The 22,602-nt window shown below is 26.8% G+C and overlaps 1 protein-coding gene across 1 annotated transcript; it reads left to right on the top strand.

Annotated features, from left to right (window-relative positions):
• Positions 1–6,881: 6,881 nt before the first annotated feature.
• LOC132928775 (synaptic vesicle glycoprotein 2B-like) lies at positions 6,882–21,146 on the top strand. The gene is made up of 12 exons (XM_060993640.1): positions 6,882–7,471; positions 13,835–13,888; positions 14,019–14,180; positions 14,649–14,811; positions 15,225–15,346; positions 15,569–15,807; positions 16,326–16,534; positions 16,611–16,876; positions 18,722–18,881; positions 19,102–19,229; positions 20,319–20,434; positions 20,631–21,146. Exons 1-11 carry the CDS (start codon positions 7,468–7,470, stop codon positions 20,372–20,374), a joined length of 1,563 nt encoding a protein of 520 aa, XP_060849623.1. The 5' UTR covers positions 6,882–7,467; the 3' UTR covers positions 20,375–20,434; positions 20,631–21,146.
• The last annotated feature ends 1,456 nt before the right edge of the window (positions 21,147–22,602 follow it).

The raw sequence follows: 22,602 nt of genomic DNA, 5'->3' as shown, positions 1-22,602 counted from the left end.
AAACAATGAATATTATAGAGTAGAAAAAGTAAAAATAAAACTGATAATAGAATAGGAATTAAGTGAAATATGAATTATGAATTACTAAGTGTAACTTACACTACATTGCTCATAAAATTTACATTGACAAGACTGTTAATAAAATTATTCAAAAAATGAATCATCTGTGATTATTAATGCTATTGAATTTTACACGAAGAAAAGAAAACATGCAAAACTTAGAAATTAAAACTTTAAAGACAATATAGGTACCTAGTATATAGGATATTATATATTAGGTTGATACTTAAATACATAGTGTATGTTAATAAATTAGGAACAACTAAGTATAATAATAAAAAAAATGTAAAGCTATTTGAAGAGAAAAAGTAAAATAATGATTTGTTACTCAAATAAGTATAGAATAATACGATATGAATAACTATAAGAAACTAATCGATTGTGCCGGCTATCGACTCCATCTAACTTTTTTTTATGCTGATTCTGTTAGTATATATTATTATATGTTTTTTACTAAAAATTGATAACAAGGGGCTTAACAAAAATTATGTGATAATCACATTAATGGTAATTCGAAAATATGGGCAATGCTTTTAGCTTTCATTACCATTGATACGAAAAATTAACCTTTGTGAATCGTTTCATCAAAACTTACCTCACAAATCACTAAAATACTATTTTTGTTTTTGCGTGTATTAAATTAAAAAGTACAAATTAATACATTTATAATAATAAGAGAACTGAAAATAAATTAAATCAGCAAAAACAAAATCTATGAAATAAAAACAATATATGTATATTGTATATCAAACATATTTCACGGTTATAAAAAATCGATAGATACAATGGCATCAAATCAATAATCACTATTTTGAAAAATAACAATTTAATTTGAATTTGTTTAAAAATAATAGCCTCCATCAATATTTGAGTCATTATATTTATTATTTAATAAATTATTGTTTTTATCTGACGTACTATATGTCTATATGCAATATGCATATGGAATCAACATTCGTTTACGAATTTCCGGCGAAATCGATAAAACTACCCTCTCAAGTATAAAACTAACTCCTTTAGTCCTTTAGTTAGTTCAAATGTTTTTTTTTAATATTAGGTTTATTTTACTCGTGTATATAGTAAAACTTATAAAATAATACCTTTCAACTCCTCTAAATAAGCTAATCAAATTTCGCTTATGCTCAATGTTTACAAAACTTTAAAGTACATCCACTTATTTTTCTTTTTTTTAAATCCCATTTTCCTACTTTCTCTATGTCCAATACTAAATTACTTAGAAACCTCCCTATAGGTCTATATCACTACCTAAAATTTCTTTAATAGTCATCATCCCAAACTGTCCATATGAAATTATTATAAAATTTGTTATTTATGAATTTAGGTAATAATTTATTGGGATATTATAAGAATATGTATTATATTATGTTTACATAGTATATTTTATTTAGTCACTAGAGATTAGATATAATACACGCTGACAACACAACCTAACTTTAACGTATTAACGTTAAATATCATTATTATAATTGAATGAACATAGCATATTAATGTTATTCCATTTATTTTATATACGATCGTTGGTCACTCTACCTCATAATTTCAATATATTAACATTTAAAAATTGTATTGACATATTAATTATTATAATACATATTACAATCAATAATTTAATTATCATTAAAATTAATTAATTCACGCATATATTTATATTTATAAATGTATAATACGTTCGTAGTAATTATTTTATACCACACGATATGATTAAGATAACATTTATTTATTCAAATTATCAATGATGGCAATATCGCGACCGTTCCAAAGAACGAATCTGAGCGTAGACGAGTAGTATACTAATATACTATACTTAATGTAATTACTCCGTTTTTCTTAGACTAACCCCGGTGTGACCTGTTGTATTCAACTATAACGAGTCCAGCACAATAATCGTTCATTTTTTTTCTAAATACTTTTATAAGACTAATAGCCTGGTCTTTCTACACATTAAGTTTTTATTATTCGGATCGTACGTAAATTCAATAAATCCTTAAAATTTGTTAGTGAAAAATTATACAAGAATAATCAGATCTATTTCCACAATTTCACCGTTACAGATTTAAATTTATAAAAGAGGTGAGCAATATTCATAAACTTATAGTAAATTGACGAATATTTTCATTTCTATCCTAAATATTATAACGCTACCGATCTCTTATCAAGCTCTGAACTAATATATCGAGGTAAATATAATGAATTAATGATACTATAGCTTATAGGCCAATACTAATAATCTTATTTTAGATCTTATCATTTTTCAGTCGATCTTTACACTATGCTATTACTTTTTGTCATTATGATTATACGATGGTATTGAACAAAACAAATTAAAAAAATCATATAATTCGTGTGGTGGAAAAAATTTATAATTATTTTTGAAAATAGTAGTTTTTTGTAGGATCATAAACTATAATTTTTTTTCATTATTTGCAAAAGAAAAAAATGATCATCAATATAATATCAATATACTAATTATTTATTATTCTTATTTATAATTATTAATATATTATAGCCTGCAATGTCAATAAATTTAGAAATAAAAAAAAAGTGATATACCAACTTCATTTACCACAGATGTCATTGTATATATGGATATAAGTACATTTGCTGATAGTGGCAGAGTTGTATTGAAAAAAATATACGATACGTATCACATATAGCACATATACTATTATATCAATGTTGATCCAAAAAATAAATTGTACATCTTACCTACCTATTCGGCTGTGGACTAAGTATAATTATATGCTTGTACTGAATGTACTGTGATAGTTGGGGTGTATATAAACAAATCACTAAACTTTTAATGAATCATTATTAAGTTTACAATTCTTTAAACGTGATTTTATGGTCCATAATTGGTTTAATTTCAATTTTATAATTGTTTATACAATTATTCTGCATTACTTAATGAAGAAATATACTTATATACATGTATATATAATTATATACAGAGAGATTCTCACAGAGATACATAAATATCGAATACCTAATGATTAATGAATCGTTTAAAAAAAGTATATTCTCCTCCCATTCGTGGAGTTTAAAAAAATATATCGGTGTTCCTTATAAAATAGTTGGCCACGTCAATGTTAATTAAGAGAATATATTATAAATTACACAAGTACCTATTATTATAAATTAATTAGCTTAGTTTAATTTTAAATTTATATTTAAAAAAAAATAATACATTTATTGGTGCAGAAATAGGAGTGACCATTTCAACCAAATATAAAAACAATCTATCGACTGCTGGAAACCGATTCAACAAAATTGGCGAAGAAAGATATAAGTGGACATCAAAATGAAGAAGTATTCATTATTAATAGGTATTATGTTATATTTTTTACAAAATATTTATTAGATTTAATTTATTTAAAAATTAAACAAAAGTATTGCAAATGTTTTGGGCGTGAAGTTGATGTGTATGTTATTGGTTCGGGGAAAATGAAATTAATTTAAGAATGTACTGCAGCCTACTATAGTCCCAAACTCCCAACGAGTACTATTCTTCACAAGTCCCGGGTCACAACGCAATAAACTTTTTCTCAGCACAATTAGACAACAAATACAACGACGAAAATGTTGCTTCCTGAAATGTACTTGTACATAACATACTCCGAAATGGTAAAGGTTTATTAAACAATTTATTTAATTATATATTAGGTAATAATACACTAAATATTTAATCACATTTTCTCAAAAAAAATAATGTGTGTTTAAATCACAATCTATGTTCACATTCGTCAATTTTTACTTTATCCAATATCATATACTTTTAAAGTATGTATTATAAATTATAATTAACCGATTATATGCTGACAACACCCGAATGTACATCTATAATGATTAAACTGTTATAGTTTTATTATTATTATAATTATCGGTGTTGTAATATTATATTTGATTTGTACTTTTTGTGCCAAGCCTACACCGACACTATCTAAGTGTTATTATGACGGTGTTCTGGGATAAGAGTGTGAGTGACGTAGATTGGACGCAGATTTTTAAGAATGGGTTGAAATGCGTACCTTTGCATAGTCAGAGATGAGAGTGTAACCATTATTACTCTACGCACGTGGGGACATATAATAATTAGTAATACGTTATACTTATAAGTCTTTCAGTTCCGTTTATTTATTTAGAAGGATAAATATAATATTTTAATCTCGCGCAAAAACTAAAGTCTACAATATCGTCGTGGTGGCTTAATATAATAGTCTCGGTGTTGTTTTTTTTTTTAATTATATGACGCGGGAAGAACTTAGGTTAGTACCTATTATTTTTTTTTATCGAATAAGTAAATATTAATTCGTTTACAGTCTCGAAGAGGATTTTGAGCATTATAATTTCAAGCACGTATAATATGTGTAAAAGATTAAAACAAAACATTAATCACATACACATCACACATTCTACGTATGTGATTTGTAGTATGTTTATTAAATTTTGTATTAAATATTATATGATAAATTGGTAATCAATAATCGTAATTCAAAAACACTGATACAGGATGTACGTCTCTATATAACTATTGAGATTTGAAAACCGTAAATAGTAAAGTATCTACGTATACTCTATCCAGTATCTTCTATTCACTAGCAGTATTAATATTAAGTTTATTTCTTAATACTAATACTGATACAATTACATTTTTATAAATAATTTATACTTACAATCTACGAGGTTATAATCATTTAACAGTCATAATACAAATTATATGTACTAAATCACTTATTTTATTTGTCCGCTTGATTTCTTGAATAATATAGTATAAATACTTCTTTGTTCTAAAACGTTAAAATTAAACTGTTAAACATTTTAAATATTTTTTTCTTAGGTATTTATTAATTTCAATTAATTAATCATGTTGTCTTAAAGCGTATTGGTAAATGTGCATATACTCTTTATTTCGTTGATTGTTTACTACAAATTATCATGTATTTAATATATTATTAAAACATAATTTTAATTTTACCATATATTTAAATACTTTGTATTGACAAAATATTTTCAAGAATAAAATAATATTAAGACATTTAAGAGGTCTATAAAATCACCATTACTTCAACAGAAACGTATTTAAACACGAGACTATATATTATAATAAATACATATGTACTTAATTAATGTATTAATTTAATATGTATTTATTTCTTTATCATAATATACAGGCATAAAGCATTTTTATACTAACGTTTTTCGTTCAACCTGCACAATCGTACACACCACATGAAATGTAAAAGACGTGAAAATTAACATTCACGATATGTCGTATATTAGTTAGATACGATTGGCATATACAATACATTTAAATTGAATCGCATTGCTCTATAGTAGACAAAAAAGATTGATTAAATAATAGATAACAATACCTACCTACTACCTATAGTGCCTATAAAATATTATATTCTATACTAGAATCGTCACCGACCGCGCGGTTAGTGAGTTGCGATTACAAAAACACTCAACTGGAATGGTAGTCGTCGAATTATATTGTATTGGCGTCATCGTATCTCCGATATTTATTTTATTTCTTTATTTTTGTTTGATTTTGCGTCGAGTGTTTATTGTTTGCACAAAGTTTTATAATCCTGTAGCATACATAGAATATAGATAGATGAGCTATATAATTATTCTGTGCAATTTTATTTACATATAAACACATTATATATAGATACTATCTCTACCTGTACGCGTGACATACAGTGGCAGTATAATAATAAAAAAATTATAATAAGTATCAACGTGGTGAACAGAGGCCTGCAGCAGAGACAATAATAAGTCGAAACATCAAAACGTATATGAAAACAAATAGCCTGAATTATTAGAGTGGGGCCATAAAATTAAATACGAAAAATAATAATACATTTTGCCCAAATCACCAAATTACTTCTATAGTGATTATGGTCGCAATATACATTATACCAATTTTATTATAACAGCACAAACGGTATAATGTATTTACATAAACTCGACAAATTGATTTATGATATCGGCATCCTTGCACAAAATGACCCACCGTGATTTGCTGCTGGAAAGCAGCGATTGTTATTTATCTAGGAAATATAAAACACAAATAAATATTGAATTCTTTTTATACATTGGTAGATCTAGGGTTGATTTCTGGGAGCTTCTAAAAAAATTCTACTATATTAAAGATAATTTTTGTAAATATCAAAGGAAGGTTAATGGACTAAGTGAACTAAGACCCTTGGGTCCCTTAGATCCACCTTAGTCCATCCATGTATAATGTACGAGAATTCATAATATTGGAATAAAAACAATACAAATAACCTATTTGCGGTTATACGCGAATATTTGTATATTAAGATGATGACATAATATTATTATTGTTATTATTAAAATATAAAAACAATAAATTATGTTGACCTTGGCGATAACCGATGATATGGTGACGAATTTTAAACAATAAATTATATATACTTTATATTAATAATAATATATTCTAGGCATTCCGGCAAGAGGTGAGCGGTATAATTTTGGCGTTGTCGGTTGCACAAAAACCACCGGAAATTCGTACGAGAGTTGAGGTGCTGGTTATAAATCTATAGTTGTTTCTCCTCACACGCCGGCTCAAGTGAACAGAAACAATCCTAACTCAGTTCCTTCATAATATATAAATATATATTATATTAAAGTGGTCGGCGAGTGTGTACGTGTGTGCGTGCGCGATTTGTCGTTTTAAAAGCTATAATAAAAACAGTCGTCAGATATTATATTATTATTGTTTTCTGATTCTATATTATAATATGATACTCCTACCACGATCGACGCAGACCACCGACTCGATAAACGCAGTAAACCACCGCCACCACTGATGTATCTCTCTATTACTCGTGTTTTTATCTGAACTTATTATTTTCGGGCCGTCGTTTTTACATATATGTTGTACGCGCACCGCGGCAGTCTACCACAACAATTATAGGTACGCGGTACCCGATCGCGATAATACCACCGAAAAACCACCCAAATCTACCACGACGATATAATATTATTATATACACGACATTTAGTTAGAGCTTGCACGTGAATGTGTGCGCCCGCAAAAGTTGAAAAACCGACCAGATCCGAATAATTATCATACAGATAAATATTATATAATATTACATTGTAATTATTATCCTCGTGTCGTCTTCGTATTCGTTCGCGTATACACATGTGTCCGTGTAATAGATAAACGTTATTTTTTTCCTAAGACACATAATATTGTATTATAATATTATTATTACATATACGTCATATTTTTGTACGCTGTTATTGATTGAAATTTTTTGATTTGGTTTTGTTTTTATTTTCAACTATACTTTTCGGTTTTGGTTCATCTATGCAGAAACTCATACTACAGACTTACGAAGCACCAGGGACGTGATGGGTAATATACTTATTAGTTATTATAACATTATACTATTAACATACACTATTTCAAATATTATAATATCGTGGTACACGTTACAACTTATAAGTTATAATACGTTATATATAAAGGACAGACTATCATATTTTTCCGTGTTAGATGAAAAATAATTTGTTATTAGTTAATACTGAATAAATAATCATATTTTAGTAGTTATCATAATGCCTGTTACAATATTATACAAATAATACAGCATATACATACCTAATAATTATGAGCACAATTTTAAAATATATTTTTTTATTATATTTAAACATTATTTTAACTTGCCAATATTACCACAATATAAAAAATCATTATTAGTCATATCTACCGTTATTGATACATTTATAGGAGAAGACATCAATATTTTCTCTAATAATCTGATAAGTTGCATTTTGTTTAATGTTACTTTAAATATTAAATGCTCGTGAGTATTAGGTTAAGTTATATCTAACTAACATAGACACAATTTCAATAAAAAAAAAACTGAATGTGATGTTATAAAAAAATATTTAAGGGTACTTTATACACCCTAAGAACCCCCTAGCTAATTGCATCTATACTAACTAATTTTTCTAACAATGAGTTTAAATAAAAATTAAACTATATGAAAATAATTTAAAAATCAACGTATACAATAAAGGTAACTAGAGTAAATTTAACAAAATTGAAAGTTGATGTATAACCATATAAATAATTGTAAAAACTATAATTTTTCTCGAAATAAATCATTTAAAATATTATAAATATTAACAAATGATTGTTAAAAATATTTTTCATGAATATTGGAAGAATTATTATTACAGTGATTCAACAAATATAAAAATAATTTAATGAGAAGTACAAAATGTTTAATATTTGTTGTTCTTATATAACATTTTTTCAGACCTAAAAATTTGAGTAAAAAAATGTTTTACTTTCTTGATTTTTAATCAAGTAAGTATGGAAATTGAAATAAAAAAGTCTGAATTTTTAAAACTTCAAGAATTTTTTTTCAATAGGAAAATGATAAAAATGTAACTCAGTAATGAGTAGGTGGATAATTAAACTAGCTTTAACATAAAATATTAATGAGAGAGACCCGAAATCACACCCAAGTGTATAACGATTTGAATCCACAAAAACGTCGGCGTAAACAGTCCCAAATTTCTATTTTTTAACTTTTCTCCAAAACCATTATAGCTAAAAAGTTGGTTGATAGCTCATTAAAAAGGAATTATCAAGTAGATACAAAATGTAAAATTAAAAATTTTCAAAAAAAAATTATTTAATTTTTCAGTTAAAAAAATAGTTATTTTTTGCTAGATTTTCATTTACCGTGGTAGATTACCGAAACTGGAGAACAGATTTTGTTATTTGGGGTCTTGTTTGATTCACATTGTCTAGGAGAAGTGCTGTGAAGATTTTTAGAACGTTATCTTTAATCGTTAACTCCCTACAGAGCTATAAAGCTGAAAAACATAAAAAAAAAAAAACGCCCAATAAAATTTTTAAAATTTTTTTTTTTTTTGAAGCTCTGTAGTGAATTAACTATAAAAGATAAAGTTCTGAAAATCTTCACTGCACTTCTCCTATAGCCAATGTGAATCTACCAAGACCCCAAACAATAAAATCTGCTCTCCGGTTTCAAAGATCTATCTCACTAAATGAAAATGAAAATAAAATACATTATACGAGTACATACATATTGCATACAAATAATAAATTTCTAAAAATCGAAAATTAAGAATGTTTACTTGCCGACCCCTGACTTGACAAGCGTTTTTTTTTTCATTAAATTTTTAAGTTTTAATATAATACCATCACTTCAAAAAATTAATACAGACAATTAAAGCGAGGTCTAAACATTGTAAATATACGGTATACCTATATAACCTTATTTTCTTAGTAGCTCCCTGAATTACGAAAAAAAGTTAACGGGTGATTTCGGCAGCGGTGCTTATCGTCGATCGGTAAGCCAGTTATCAGTGAAACAGACCTGTACAGTCGACGTTTATCCAAACCGTGACCAATAAGTCGAACAAACATAGTAGGATATTGTAAAAGAACATTATGGGGCGGAAAGGAGCTGGGTTACATGCAAGAATCTATGGTTAAATCACTATACAGTATGAGCGAATAATACAGAACGAAATCGAGTTAGCTGCAACACTCACACGTTATAATATTTTATAATATTATAATATTTTATGAGTTTCAACGTTTTTGCATTCTTCAAAGGATTACTAATAATATAAATTATATTTAAGTATTTAACAGATTTCGATACTTGACTTTTACTTACAATTTAAAATGCATTAAAATTTTAAATATTAAATTTCAATTGAAAAAAATAATTATTAATCATATAAGAATTAATGCCCAGAAGCACTTTACATTATCATAAGGAAAATAAATGTACCTATTATTGATATCGTATTGGGTGTGATACATGGCCGTTAAAAAATGTCTATATCTCTTATACCGTTTTTAGTCTTCACATTAGATTAAAAAGTATAGGTACACATTTTTTTTTTTTTACAAAATATTTAAAATTTCAATATTTAAAAAAAATATATTAAATATATAATATTAACTATAGAAAATAAAAGTATAAATTTAAAATAATAAATTTTTTTATTTTTGTCAATTTTTCCGGGATTCTATTTATATAGATCATTTTTTTTTACATTTAGATTTGTTCCATGCAAGTTTATCATTTGAACAACATACCATTAATAATAAACTAATTACATAAATTTTTACTTACTTTTATAAAAGTAGATATTTTTGTGAATTAGCATAATGTGTTGACTAACATACGCGTTAGTCAATATTACAAACATGTAAATGAACTACTAAAATATAATTGTATGAACAAATAATATCATCACATTATAATAATAATTACACAAACAATTTTAATACCCCAAATTTCGGTATATAATAATATATAGTAGTAAAATATTATTAAATGTACTAATAGACTAGTTAATACAAGAGAAATTATTACACATAGGAGAAACAATTATGGTTTTTTTTTTTTATCTTCCATGATTTTTTTATAAACCAATAGTTGAAATAATATTTTACATGGTACATATACCTATAATAAATATAACATTAAGATATGATTTGGTCCAAGGGGATGTCATGTTTTCATAAAGATCGAATATAATGACTTTAACGTTCCTTGAATCATTGATGGCTGACATCTACATTCTACTGCGGTATTTAGACTTATAATATGTTATTGATAATAAATTAATAAATAAACTAAATACCTATTTAAGCTGACTGCATCATTATATGTATATAATCCATGTACGATTTTTATGAATTGTTATGTAAAGGTAAATAAATAGAGAAAACGATATGTAGGCAGCGATAGATTTAAGAGTTAAAGACGCCAGAGCCAAAATCAATTTTTCAAATAATAGGTTAGTGGCACTAAAAATAGTTGACGCCGTTTTTAAAATATGAAAATTATGACGCCAGGGGCAATGTAATGCGTAATGGCTATATTCAAGTATTTAAATTACTCTAGATGAGTATATATAATAATATATATTATAATTGTATAAATAATATAAATATTATAAACTTAAACGCCGAATTCGTCATCAATTGTTAAACTGTTTCAACATGACATTTTTCTATCACTGCTGAAGAAGTAATAACAAAATTATTCAATCAAAATATTATTGCGATTTTGAGAGTCGTTTAAGATTGTTCATTTAATAATCAATATTTAGATGGCCAGGTAATACATTTTTTATAAAATAACAATCTCTATTTCATTTGAATATCGTATAATAATCTTTGTGACCTTGCCCTGCAAAATAAATTCTTTCAAATCTATTTATTCTCCGTCTGATATTGAATTTTGAGGTAACCTGTAGTGCTCAATATTTTTGTTATTGCTGTTTTTGTAATTCAATATTGAACGAAATTTTCCAAAAAGTAATTTCATCGGTACACAATGTTTAATATCTGAAGAACCTTTCAAATAGTATATTTCAATATAAGAATCTATTTTATTTTGCACGCAGTATTTATATGTTTCGGTTACAATAGAAACATTGTATGTAGAGTAAAAATATACCTATCAAAAATATTTTTAAAATTTTAAAAACTTACATGGCTACGTTTATATATTTTTGATAAAAGAGCAAATATTGGTGACATCAACTTAATTTTTTTTTAAATATAGGTTCATAAAAATAGATTTACAGTAGATGGAAACAAGAAAATTCCATTTTTACATTAAAATCGTATATAATAAAACGCAAGTAACTAAGTATATCAATATGTATATATGCATTTAGTTTTTTCTACAATATAATTAGGTTCTCTGATAAATATTGAAAAAAAGAATAATAAAGTTATTGTACACTAATCTGCAAATAATATAGCAAACATAATATCATGGCTATAATACATTTTTGTTTATTAAATACACGTTAAGAACCCAACGATGATATTATAAATACTGAACAATTTAATTATACTCGTAATAACGGATAATTATAAAAAAAACTCTGTTACACAATCAATTTAAAAAAGTTATCTTGTAATATTATTGTAATCATACTCATATAGTATGTAATAATTCTAAACCCTTTATATATTGGTACCCACCTAACTTTTTTCAATGTTTTTTTTTAAATATGTATACTTGAAAACCGTTCATGAAGTGTGTAGATTAAAACATTTTGTTTAAATATGATTAATATTATTTAATTAGTATTGCGGTAAAGCAATTGGTAAGGTTAGGTTTAATATAATATTGTGTAAATACATCAATAAAAAAAAATTAATCAATTAATGTTTGCGATGAAGTTAAAAAGTATTCGCAGAAGTGGCTATACATACTGAGTGATTCTTTTAACAAAAAACACTACCTGTTCTGCTATTCACTAATTATTTTGAAAATTTTAAACAATTTAAAAAAAAAAGTTTAAAAGTTATTTAAAAATATCTTTTTTAACAATTTGAAATCAAAATAATTTTCCTAGAATTTTGATGGTCAAAAATCGTGTTTTTAACGAAAATTTAATTGGTTGTAAATAATTAGTTTAGATGGGTGAAGTGATGCATCAAAATTGTACAGGGGTGCAACACTCCACTTTTTTAATACTTATAAAAACTTTAAGTTTTGAAATTATTTAATTACTCGATCAAAATTCGGTTTTTTTATATTATCAAAATATTCTGCTTCGAAATTTAAAACGTATTATAATCATTCAAATAGCTAAAAAACTGATAAAATATAACAGCAATAATTATACAACTGTTATTTTAAAATGTTGATTCTATACAAGATAAATGATTAATATTGTAAGAAACTAAGAATTTCCCAGTACAATTATGTATTTATGTATAACATGTTTATGAAAAAATTCATTATATAAAATTATAATTATTGTAATTATACATACATACTTGTTTATTTGATAAGTAAAGTCATACAAATGTATAAATATATATATTCAATACTGTGCATTTGTGCACTTCACTCTTCTGTATGATAGTGCATGTCCTTCACACAAAACAACAAATATATACATTAAACAAAATTGTAAAAATAAGTTAACAGCATATATATTTTTATCATAGAATTATGTACATTCATAGTAAAAATTTATAACAATCAAATGTTCATTTCGTGATAAAAGATTTCACAAATTTTAACTATTTTTGTATTTTTAACAGAAAATAATGAGTTGGTAATTTATATTTATAAACACATCAAAAATATTTGGGCTAGTTTTCAATCGGATATAATAATAAAAAACTTCAGAGATTTTTTCTAAAAATTGTTCAATTCACTTAGAAATAGAAGAAATTAATGACGAAAAATAAAAATAATACATAAACCTATACTTCAGTGCACGACATTTCTATAGCTGATAGACAAAAAATTGATACCATTTATTCATAATATACTTATGTTGGTAATTAATGTATAATACATATGTATTGAAAATAAAAAATAAATAAATTGTCATTAATGCTGCATAAGTACTTCCAGTCGTCTTTAATAAATAACAAAATTATCGTTTACTCCTTGGTTTTCAATTGAAAATTGTTGAAAAAAAAAGTGTAAAATCTTAGTCAATGTTGTCGCTACATGTTTAAGCCTTTTTTAATTAACGCACAAGCTATAATTGACGGAATTTATCTAACGAGAATTTATTGAGTATATTGACAGTATTTTGTCATTAATACGAAACTAATTGTGTTCAATTGCTTCGATAGCCTATGAATACGTATTAAATTATCATCATTCATAAATATATTATGTTACACCATTTATAACTCGTACAATTTATGATTTGTTCTCTGTTATACGTTTAGGTTTGGATTTCTTGGATAATGGCTCAATTTTTGAGCACGCCATAACGTGTGCAGGTAATAAATTATTTTTTCCAACACTTATATTATACCTTAAGCTACTTTATATTAATACTTTAAATTATAAACAAAGATTTTTTTTGATTTTTCTTATCATCGATAATTTATTTATATTATCACCCAACAGAATTCGGCCGATTCCACTATTTCTTATTGGCACTATGTGGTCTCATCTACATGAACTGCGCTATATCCGTAAGTGTTGTATCTTTCGTCCTGCCTTCGGCGCAATGCGACTTCAATCTCAGCTCATCAGACAAGGGCTTATTGAACGCCGTGCCTCTTTTAGGTAATTATACAATATAATAATTAGATTAAGCATTATCATAATTAATTAATTTTTTTTTTTTAATTAGTTAAGTTAATGTGTTTCTCAATATTATTATATTTAAATGTTTTGGTATAATTTATGGTCAATCAATTAACTATTATTTAAATTTATAATTTAACATTCGTAACATTGTTTTAACTATAAACGAACTCAAGTTAATTTTTTTCAGTTACTTGTACACCTTTGATAATAATATTACTTATATAATAATATTTCATAAAAAAAAACGTAACTACAACATTTGTACTTTATCGGTTATTCGCTATTATGTATCTAAGTCTAATTTTGTTACAAGTTTATTATGTAATTACCTATATTGCTTACTTTTAAAGTTATAAAACTTTCGCTTAGCGTTAGTAAATAAAACTAAATTAAACTCATTGAATTTCGACATTTCTGTATATAATATATATACCTAATTTATAGGCATGCTCCTGGGAGCGTACTTTTGGGGCTGTCTAGCCGACATGCACGGTAGAAAGAAGGCTTTGATCGCAGCGCTGCTCGTGGATGGCCTATTCAGCCTGCTTTCGAGCTTCCTCACTTTCTTTTGGCCATTTTTGTTCTGTCGTTTCTTCAGTGGTTTCGGGTGAGTACAATACACTATTATAATAATAGTATACCTACTATTTAATATTTAAATACTACTAATATTTAACAATATCACTTTTATGTGTAATTTATACGAGGATTTATCTTTTAAGTTTTTGACTTTATCTTAACTCAATTAAAAATATATTTAATAATCGTAAAAACTGTATATATGTTGTAATATATTATATTATGATTAATGGTAATATTGTAATGTGTATTTTATTATTGCATCCAGCAGATCCAAATAAATTGTAGTAAATTACTTTATTTTATAAGTACGCACGTATAATAAAAGTATAAAATATCTACAGACGTTTCTTTTTTTATAAAAATATTATATTCATTAAATAAGCATTGAATAGTACTTATATTATTCAAATCGTACATCATCATGACATTTGTTTATAGTCTGTCCGGATACTTGGGAATTTGTTTCTCGTATTTGGGTGAATTTCAGCCGAAAATCTATAGAGAAAAAGTGCTGTCATGGTTGGAAATGTTTTGGACAGTTGGCATTATACTGCTACCACGTATGTATAATAGTATGATAATCATAATATAGAACATTTAGACGATATCCTAATAATAGGATTTACTAACCTGAAGGGTCCTACAATTATTTACTGGTACTTTATAGCATACGTTATATAACATAATAGATACTAAGTATAAGTAACTAACAATAATTATAATATAATATAATAATAATAATAATAAAATATTTAACCATCATTTATCGTGTTCATCAACAGTGGTTGCTTGGGGTATCATCCCGTTGCCGTCCAACTACACTATCGGGATACTCAGGTATTCGTCATGGAATCTGTTCCTAACGTTGTGCTCATTGCCCAGTATCCTTTTGGCCTTGTGGCTGACCCGATTCCCGGAAAGCCCAAAGTTTCTGTTGGAGTGCGGTGAATTTGATGAGGCACTCGAATGTCTAAAGCGGATTTACACGGAGAATACCGGCGAACCAGGAGACGCATATCCTGTACGTTACAATGCCTAATTATTATTATTATTATATATAATGTCCAAGAACGGATAGGTCATATACTCATATCACTGACGAATGTGAGCATGGCTTACACTTCGTCTACCAAACAATAGAAACTTTTGTAATTCGTTTGTGCATGGTGGATTTAACCTTATATTGGCTAGATAGCTGTACCTATAATGGTAATTATGGCTACATTGCTGCACTTGCGAATACACTGTATACAAATCCAAATGGCCGTAAAGGAGATTTTTTACAACTAGCTCAAACTTATATAGTTTAAGCCAATAAAATCCTTATTCTAACTAGGGATGCTGATCATATCTTCGTGAGTTTTTAAGAACAATATTTTTTCTTGTTATAAGTAAATGCTGCTAAGTAAATAATACAAAACCTCCCCGCCCGATGCATGTATGTAGTTACTGCATTTTACTTCATTTATTCCACCTCAATACCTCATACATCGCGCTTTGTTAAAATAGCATGAATTGATTTATATACTTATGTTTAAGGTACGGAGTCTCATAGAGAACGAAGTCCGATGCAGCGTTATCAGCATACAGTCAAAGCGTTCGTTACGCAGCATGAAGACGGTCAAAACGCCAAAGGACCTCAAGAACCTGCTTAACGAGGTGTGGTACCAGACTAAAGAAATGTTTAAACCACCACACCTAAAGAACACGTTGCTCACGTGCCTCATACAGTTTGGACTGACTTCCAGGTAAGCTAATCTGCTGCTAAATACAAGCTGGAATAGAAATTAAATAATTACTATACATAATATCTTATCGTTACAGTTACTACACGCTGATGATGTGGTTCCCGGAGCTGTTCAATAGGTTCGAGACATTCGAACGCCAAAAACCCGGAGTAGAAGTGTCAGTGTGTCAAGTGTCATCCGTGTACATAGAACATGATGGCGCTTTGAACACGGCTGACTTGTGCGGATCAGCAGTTGGCGAGTCCGTGTACACGCACACTCTGTGGATCGGCATAGCATGCATACCCACATCACTGTGGATGCCCCTATGCGTGCACCGACTTGGCGCTAAATTCTTCTTGGGTAATATTACAAGACTACTTAACTTACTATACATAAAAAGCGGGGTCAATTTTTGGTCATTTTGGAATTACAAACTTTTGGAACAGTATACCTTAATTTATAAAAAAAAAGATAATAAACTTATTCGCCATTTTTATTTTAAACAATTTTACAAATATTGTAGTTTGTTTTAAAATATAATGTAACACATTAGTCATTATTCACTTTAATACACGTACAAGTTTCATAATTTCGTAATACACTTCAACCAGTTCGACACATAATAAATTTAGTATTACAAACAAAAAATAAGTCCTGATATAATGATACTATTACGACCTATCCAGTATACTGCAGTTAATGGTTTCTATTATAGGTAGATTCATGCAAGTTTATTTTATGGTTAACAGTTATATTCATAATTGAAAAGTTTGATGATCTTTGGAAACAGTATAAATTTAGTGTAAGGAAGAGCGGAACTCAAATACCTGAGACTGATATATAAATGAAAATAATTGGAAAAAAATGCATAGGAAAATTAGTTACGCATGCTGATATGCTGTAACTGTAATGTATTTAAATGTCTTAAAACCTAAATTACTACGATATGTTAAAAGTATATTATGTATAAACACTTCAACAAATTTTTGTGAAATATCGTGAAGAAATCACCCAACAAATATAATAATCTATAAGCGTATAAGCTATAAAATAATCGTTAAATCACATTTTAATATGATATATGATAAATCAGTGCTTAGAATAATGCAATTAAGACATTATTAGTTATTTGAAAAATAATACAACAATATTCTATGCCCTAGTCGTCAGGTTTACGATAAAATTGTCATATCGACACATATTTTTTTTTTGCAATATTTTTAGCCGTATATATTTCCACACAAAAATATTATTTTAAAATATAAATTTCATCCAGAGTTTTATTACCTGCAAATAACTGTATGAGTAATATAGGCGAATTTTTCGATTAATATAAATATACACGAACACAAAATTCAATCAGATTACCAATAGAACATTTTCGAGAATGTTTTCCGGCGTTTTTAAATTTCCTGTCTACTATCGAATCGAAACCTGAATTAACATATTATGTGATATAACTCCAGTACTAAACTAAACGAATACCAGACGATGAAATAATCAAATATCATCGTGGGAAATGTATTGATCTCATCATATGGGAAATCACTTTAGTATTAATTTTGAAAATCGGTTACCGAGTCATCTGATAAACTGGAATAAACATTAATTTGCGAGAGTAAAATATGTTAACTGCTTATCGAGACCAGCTGTATGCTGCCCTATCAGCAATCCTAATATTAGATTGTATATTTGTATAGGAAGGGGAATTCAATTAGCTTAGGAAATTTTTATCAATTGAAACACAAGTTCAAATATAAGAAGGGTCGAAACAACCATTTGGTTAAAATGGTTAAATATTAAATCTGTAACATAAATTATCCCTGTAATCATAATCCTTATACCGTATTAGCGTTTACTTTTCTGAAACACGGTAATGAGTAATGACTAATGGTTGGCCTAGTTTAAGAATATTTTGCATTACTGCCGACATCACATTAATACTCATACTTTATTCGATAGAGAGTTTACCGCAACTTTACACTATAATAAACAGTCATGTGGATTTACCACTGACCAAAAAACATAGGCAAAGGGAAAAATTAATCACATTGCAAACAATTAGTAGTAAATTTTATAAAACAAAAAGTGAAAATGACGCATTGAAAATATTTGAAATGTGTCTAGTTTTGATTAGATCAAAAGTGAAATAACAATACACAAAAGTCAATAATAATAATATTTAAACTATTTAACTACCTACAGTGATGTGCCTATTTGTATCTGGAATTGTGGCCGCCGCTCTGTACTTCGTGAAAAACGCTTTGCAAAACCTCATACTGTCGTGCCTGTTCGAAGCATTCAGCGGACTGGGAATCAGTGTGTTGCTATGCATCATGGTCGATCTGTTCCCCACCAATATGAGGTAAGACCCATCGCCAGCCATATAAATTATAAATTAGGGCATATACACAAAGTCATTAGAAAATGCTAAATCTAGTAAATCTCTCCATAAAATGTATCAACATTCCTCTTTTTTATTTGTGCATACCTATTTATCCAATAGACTATTTGGCATATAATTAATAAAAAAAATAAAAATAAAAAAATTATATTGAATAAAATACGTTTTGGTGTGCGTGTAGAGTAATGGCAGCCGCGGCTTCAGCGACGTTCGGCCGCCTTGGATCATTGATGGCCAACATCACATTCGGACTGCTCATCGACTCTCACTGCATTCTGCTAATCATCATATTCAGCTCGTTGTTGATAAGTACGTATTAATATTAAATTCGAAAAGTTTTCATAACTCGAACATATAATATATTATTAAATAGGTACCTAACCTATAATGACGGTGGGCTAAAAATATTTTCAATTTATTTATGTAACCATTTATAGTTTTGTGTAAAATGCAGCTCTGAAAGTTTGAAATATAAATTAATTATTAAAAATCTTTTGAAGTGAACTTCTATAAATATACAATCCCACATAAATATTATTGTTATAAGCAACATGTAGGTAAACTTTTTACAATAGTCATCGTATATATAAAACTCAAAAGCCGCTCAGAATAGTTTTTCAAATACGATGATCATTATTGTTTTCGAATTTTTAATTACACGGAAAGTTTTCTGTATTTCCTGTTGGATATAAATAAAAAATGCACTATTAATAGATACTCGCAAATTATTATTGTACTCAGTGTATTTATATACTTATACATATCGATATCGATTAAAATTGGTATTTCTTATGGAACAGTAAGTTAATATATACAATCCGACTTCCTGTTAGATTAGGTAATTCATTATTTCCCCTCTCCGGAAAATTAAGCAATGCAATATGAATTCACCTGTGATATCATCCTGTATGGTAATAAAAACAACCATTTCAGGGTTATATAATATTATAAAGATAAATTTAGAAAAAACAATTTAATTACTTCGCAAAATGAAAAAATTTAAATCAAAATGTTTTTGAAAAAAACACTGGTATATCAACTGATAATTTATAAAATTAAAGTATATGACAATGACATGAACAACGCATCGCCTGTATTATATACTCTTATGTATGTCACAAGACTTTTTAAAACCAGAAGTTTACATTAGGTACGGTTGTTGAGTTAAAAGTTACTTGTCCAATATTTATATAAAAAAATAGTCTCTTGTTGAGGAAAAAAGTTACACGAAAAACAAATAAGTTCAAACTCGTTATTTTTCTTTCAAACTTGTCTGATATTTATCTCAAAACCCACAGGAATTTAGCATTCTATCGTCTAAAATAAAATAGAAACCATTTATGCCAGTCGTATTCTTATTTATTTATTTATATATATAATTGTATTTGCACTTTGCAGTAAGCGGACTGCTCTCTTTGGCTCTTCCAAACGGAAACAACAAAGACTTAGACTAGCGGTCGGTAACCGCAGACCACTCCATCGGATATATACATTCGGTAATATGCATAGATAAAGTAAGTACGGCTGATATAATGTATAACTATATAACATTTTTATTTTAGTGCACTAAGCATTTAGGGAGTAGGGCTGTATCTAATCCCCTACTATCATTTATGCAGTTTTTTTGATGATTTATGGTTTTAGCCTTTTAGAATAAAACTGTAGAGTGTACATTTAACATTGTACCTATATTTATCTATTTATTTACAGATATTGCTTTAACTGCTGTTGAATTCACGGAGAATGTCAGCGTGAGTGTGCTGAATTACTGTTCTTCTGGATACCTACAAAATATTTATTTTTGGAAAAAAAATTATTTGTAAGTTTATAACTTAATTATAATGTGACAACTATTTTTTTTTTTGTAAATAAATAAGTGTATCCGATAAATATTTAATTTTTAAGTACCTATCATGTGTGAATTTTTCATTCTTTTTTTTTCATATTATATTGTTATAAGATAATAAATAAAATAATATTTTAAGCATAAGTTATAATACGCCCTACGATTTTGTAACTTTTATTAAAATATTATGTTTTATTTATGAAGTTACGAAATGTTACCTTATTTTTATTCCGTTTTACCTATATAATATAACATATTTTGTTCGATTGTTATTATTATTATGATAACGATTTTTATTAAAACTTATTATAATATTATACACTATATATATTATATTATATATAACTAATTATAAAATGAAGTAAAAATGTGTTTTTATATTTTATTATTCTTTTATTAACACTACTTGATGATTAGTCGGTTTCTTTGAATAAAAATGGAAGTTCTCTAGTCCACAAAAATAGTTCCCCGGTTATTCATCAAAGTAATTTTTTCTAACCAACCTGTATGATATATATTTTTCAACTCTACTATTTTAAATCTGGATCCATAAGTACATATATGATTTTTAGAAGAATTATTTATTACGTAAAAATTGTATTAAAAATTATAATATATTTTAGACTTTTTAGAGTCAATATATTTTATTCATTTCGTCATGTCTTAGTGATATCACTATAGATTTAGTAGGACGGCACATTAGATAGGCAATATAGGTTCATTCTATTTTGTGATATTAATAAATAATATTTATATTTATATATATATATATATATATATATTTGATTACTCATATCATCATTAGAGTAGTTTGTATATTATGTATATGTAATAATAATATTAAATGTGTAATATTACTTAATTTAAAATTCTATTTATATGTATTCATAGTTATATTTTATGATTGTTATTTTAATCTAATTGTTGAAAAATTTTAACTCTCTACCACCAACACAATCTTGCTTTAAGGAGGTATAAATATTATTATAAGTCATATCATTTAATTCATCTGCTTTAATACATAATAAAATTTAAAAAAAAAAAAATTGTAGATACAGGAATCTTAACATATAAAACAATAAATGTCTATAATCAATAATCAGTCATAATCTATTATTATTTATTATGCACATTATAATTTTATTATTTTATGACAGTGTCATTCATAAGGATCATGCTGTAATATTGCATATTAATCCTATACTTGTAACTCGTTTACAGCCCGAAAGCTATTATTAAATTTAATTATTTAATATATTAGAGGGATATTGAATTGTGATAATTTTCCATTTTTATAGGGCACATATTATATAATAGGTATTAATCATATATTTAAAAATATGACAAAATATAATGAAATATTATTAAAAACTTATAACCAAAACCAGTTGAGTAAGTATGGTATTGATGTTTATTTCTCTTTTACAATCACAATAAACATATTTTTCATATAATATAATATGTAGAGTATTTTAAACCTTGGCATGATGGCTTATTGAGAAAAGAAACTGCCCGCACTGATGATACTCCTGGAGTTTGGTCAGATATTCTTCTGGAAGAACTTCCAGGGATCATAAATTCAGTGGTGTAGGGAGGGTCGTAGCCTTTTGGATGATAACCATATAATCATAATTTATTAATAATATACATATAATTTGAACATTTCTGATTTTTTTCAAAATCATAGACTATAAACATTGAATACTATGTAAACATAATAAATTAGGCAGCTAGTAGATACTAGGTAATAGATACTGATAAGTGATAGTACATGCTTGTCATTTATTACATTTAATATAATAAAACAAATATTTAAAATTAAATTAATATTATGAG

The sequence above is a fragment of the Rhopalosiphum padi genome, chromosome 4, assembly GCF_020882245.1.
Source record: "Rhopalosiphum padi isolate XX-2018 chromosome 4, ASM2088224v1, whole genome shotgun sequence".
Lineage (NCBI taxonomy): Eukaryota > Metazoa > Arthropoda > Insecta > Hemiptera > Aphididae > Rhopalosiphum > Rhopalosiphum padi.
This window is presented reverse-complemented; position numbering and strand designations above follow the sequence as displayed.

Excerpts from the sequence above, each read along its gene's own strand:
- LOC132928775 (XM_060993640.1), top strand. Across the intron at positions 16,535-16,610 it reads CAGTTTGGACTGACTTCCAG|TTACTACACGCTGATGATGT; the intron begins GTAAGCTAATCT and ends TTATCGTTACAG. Across the intron at positions 19,230-20,318 it reads ATTCAGCTCGTTGTTGATAA|TAAGCGGACTGCTCTCTTTG; the intron begins GTACGTATTAAT and ends TGCACTTTGCAG.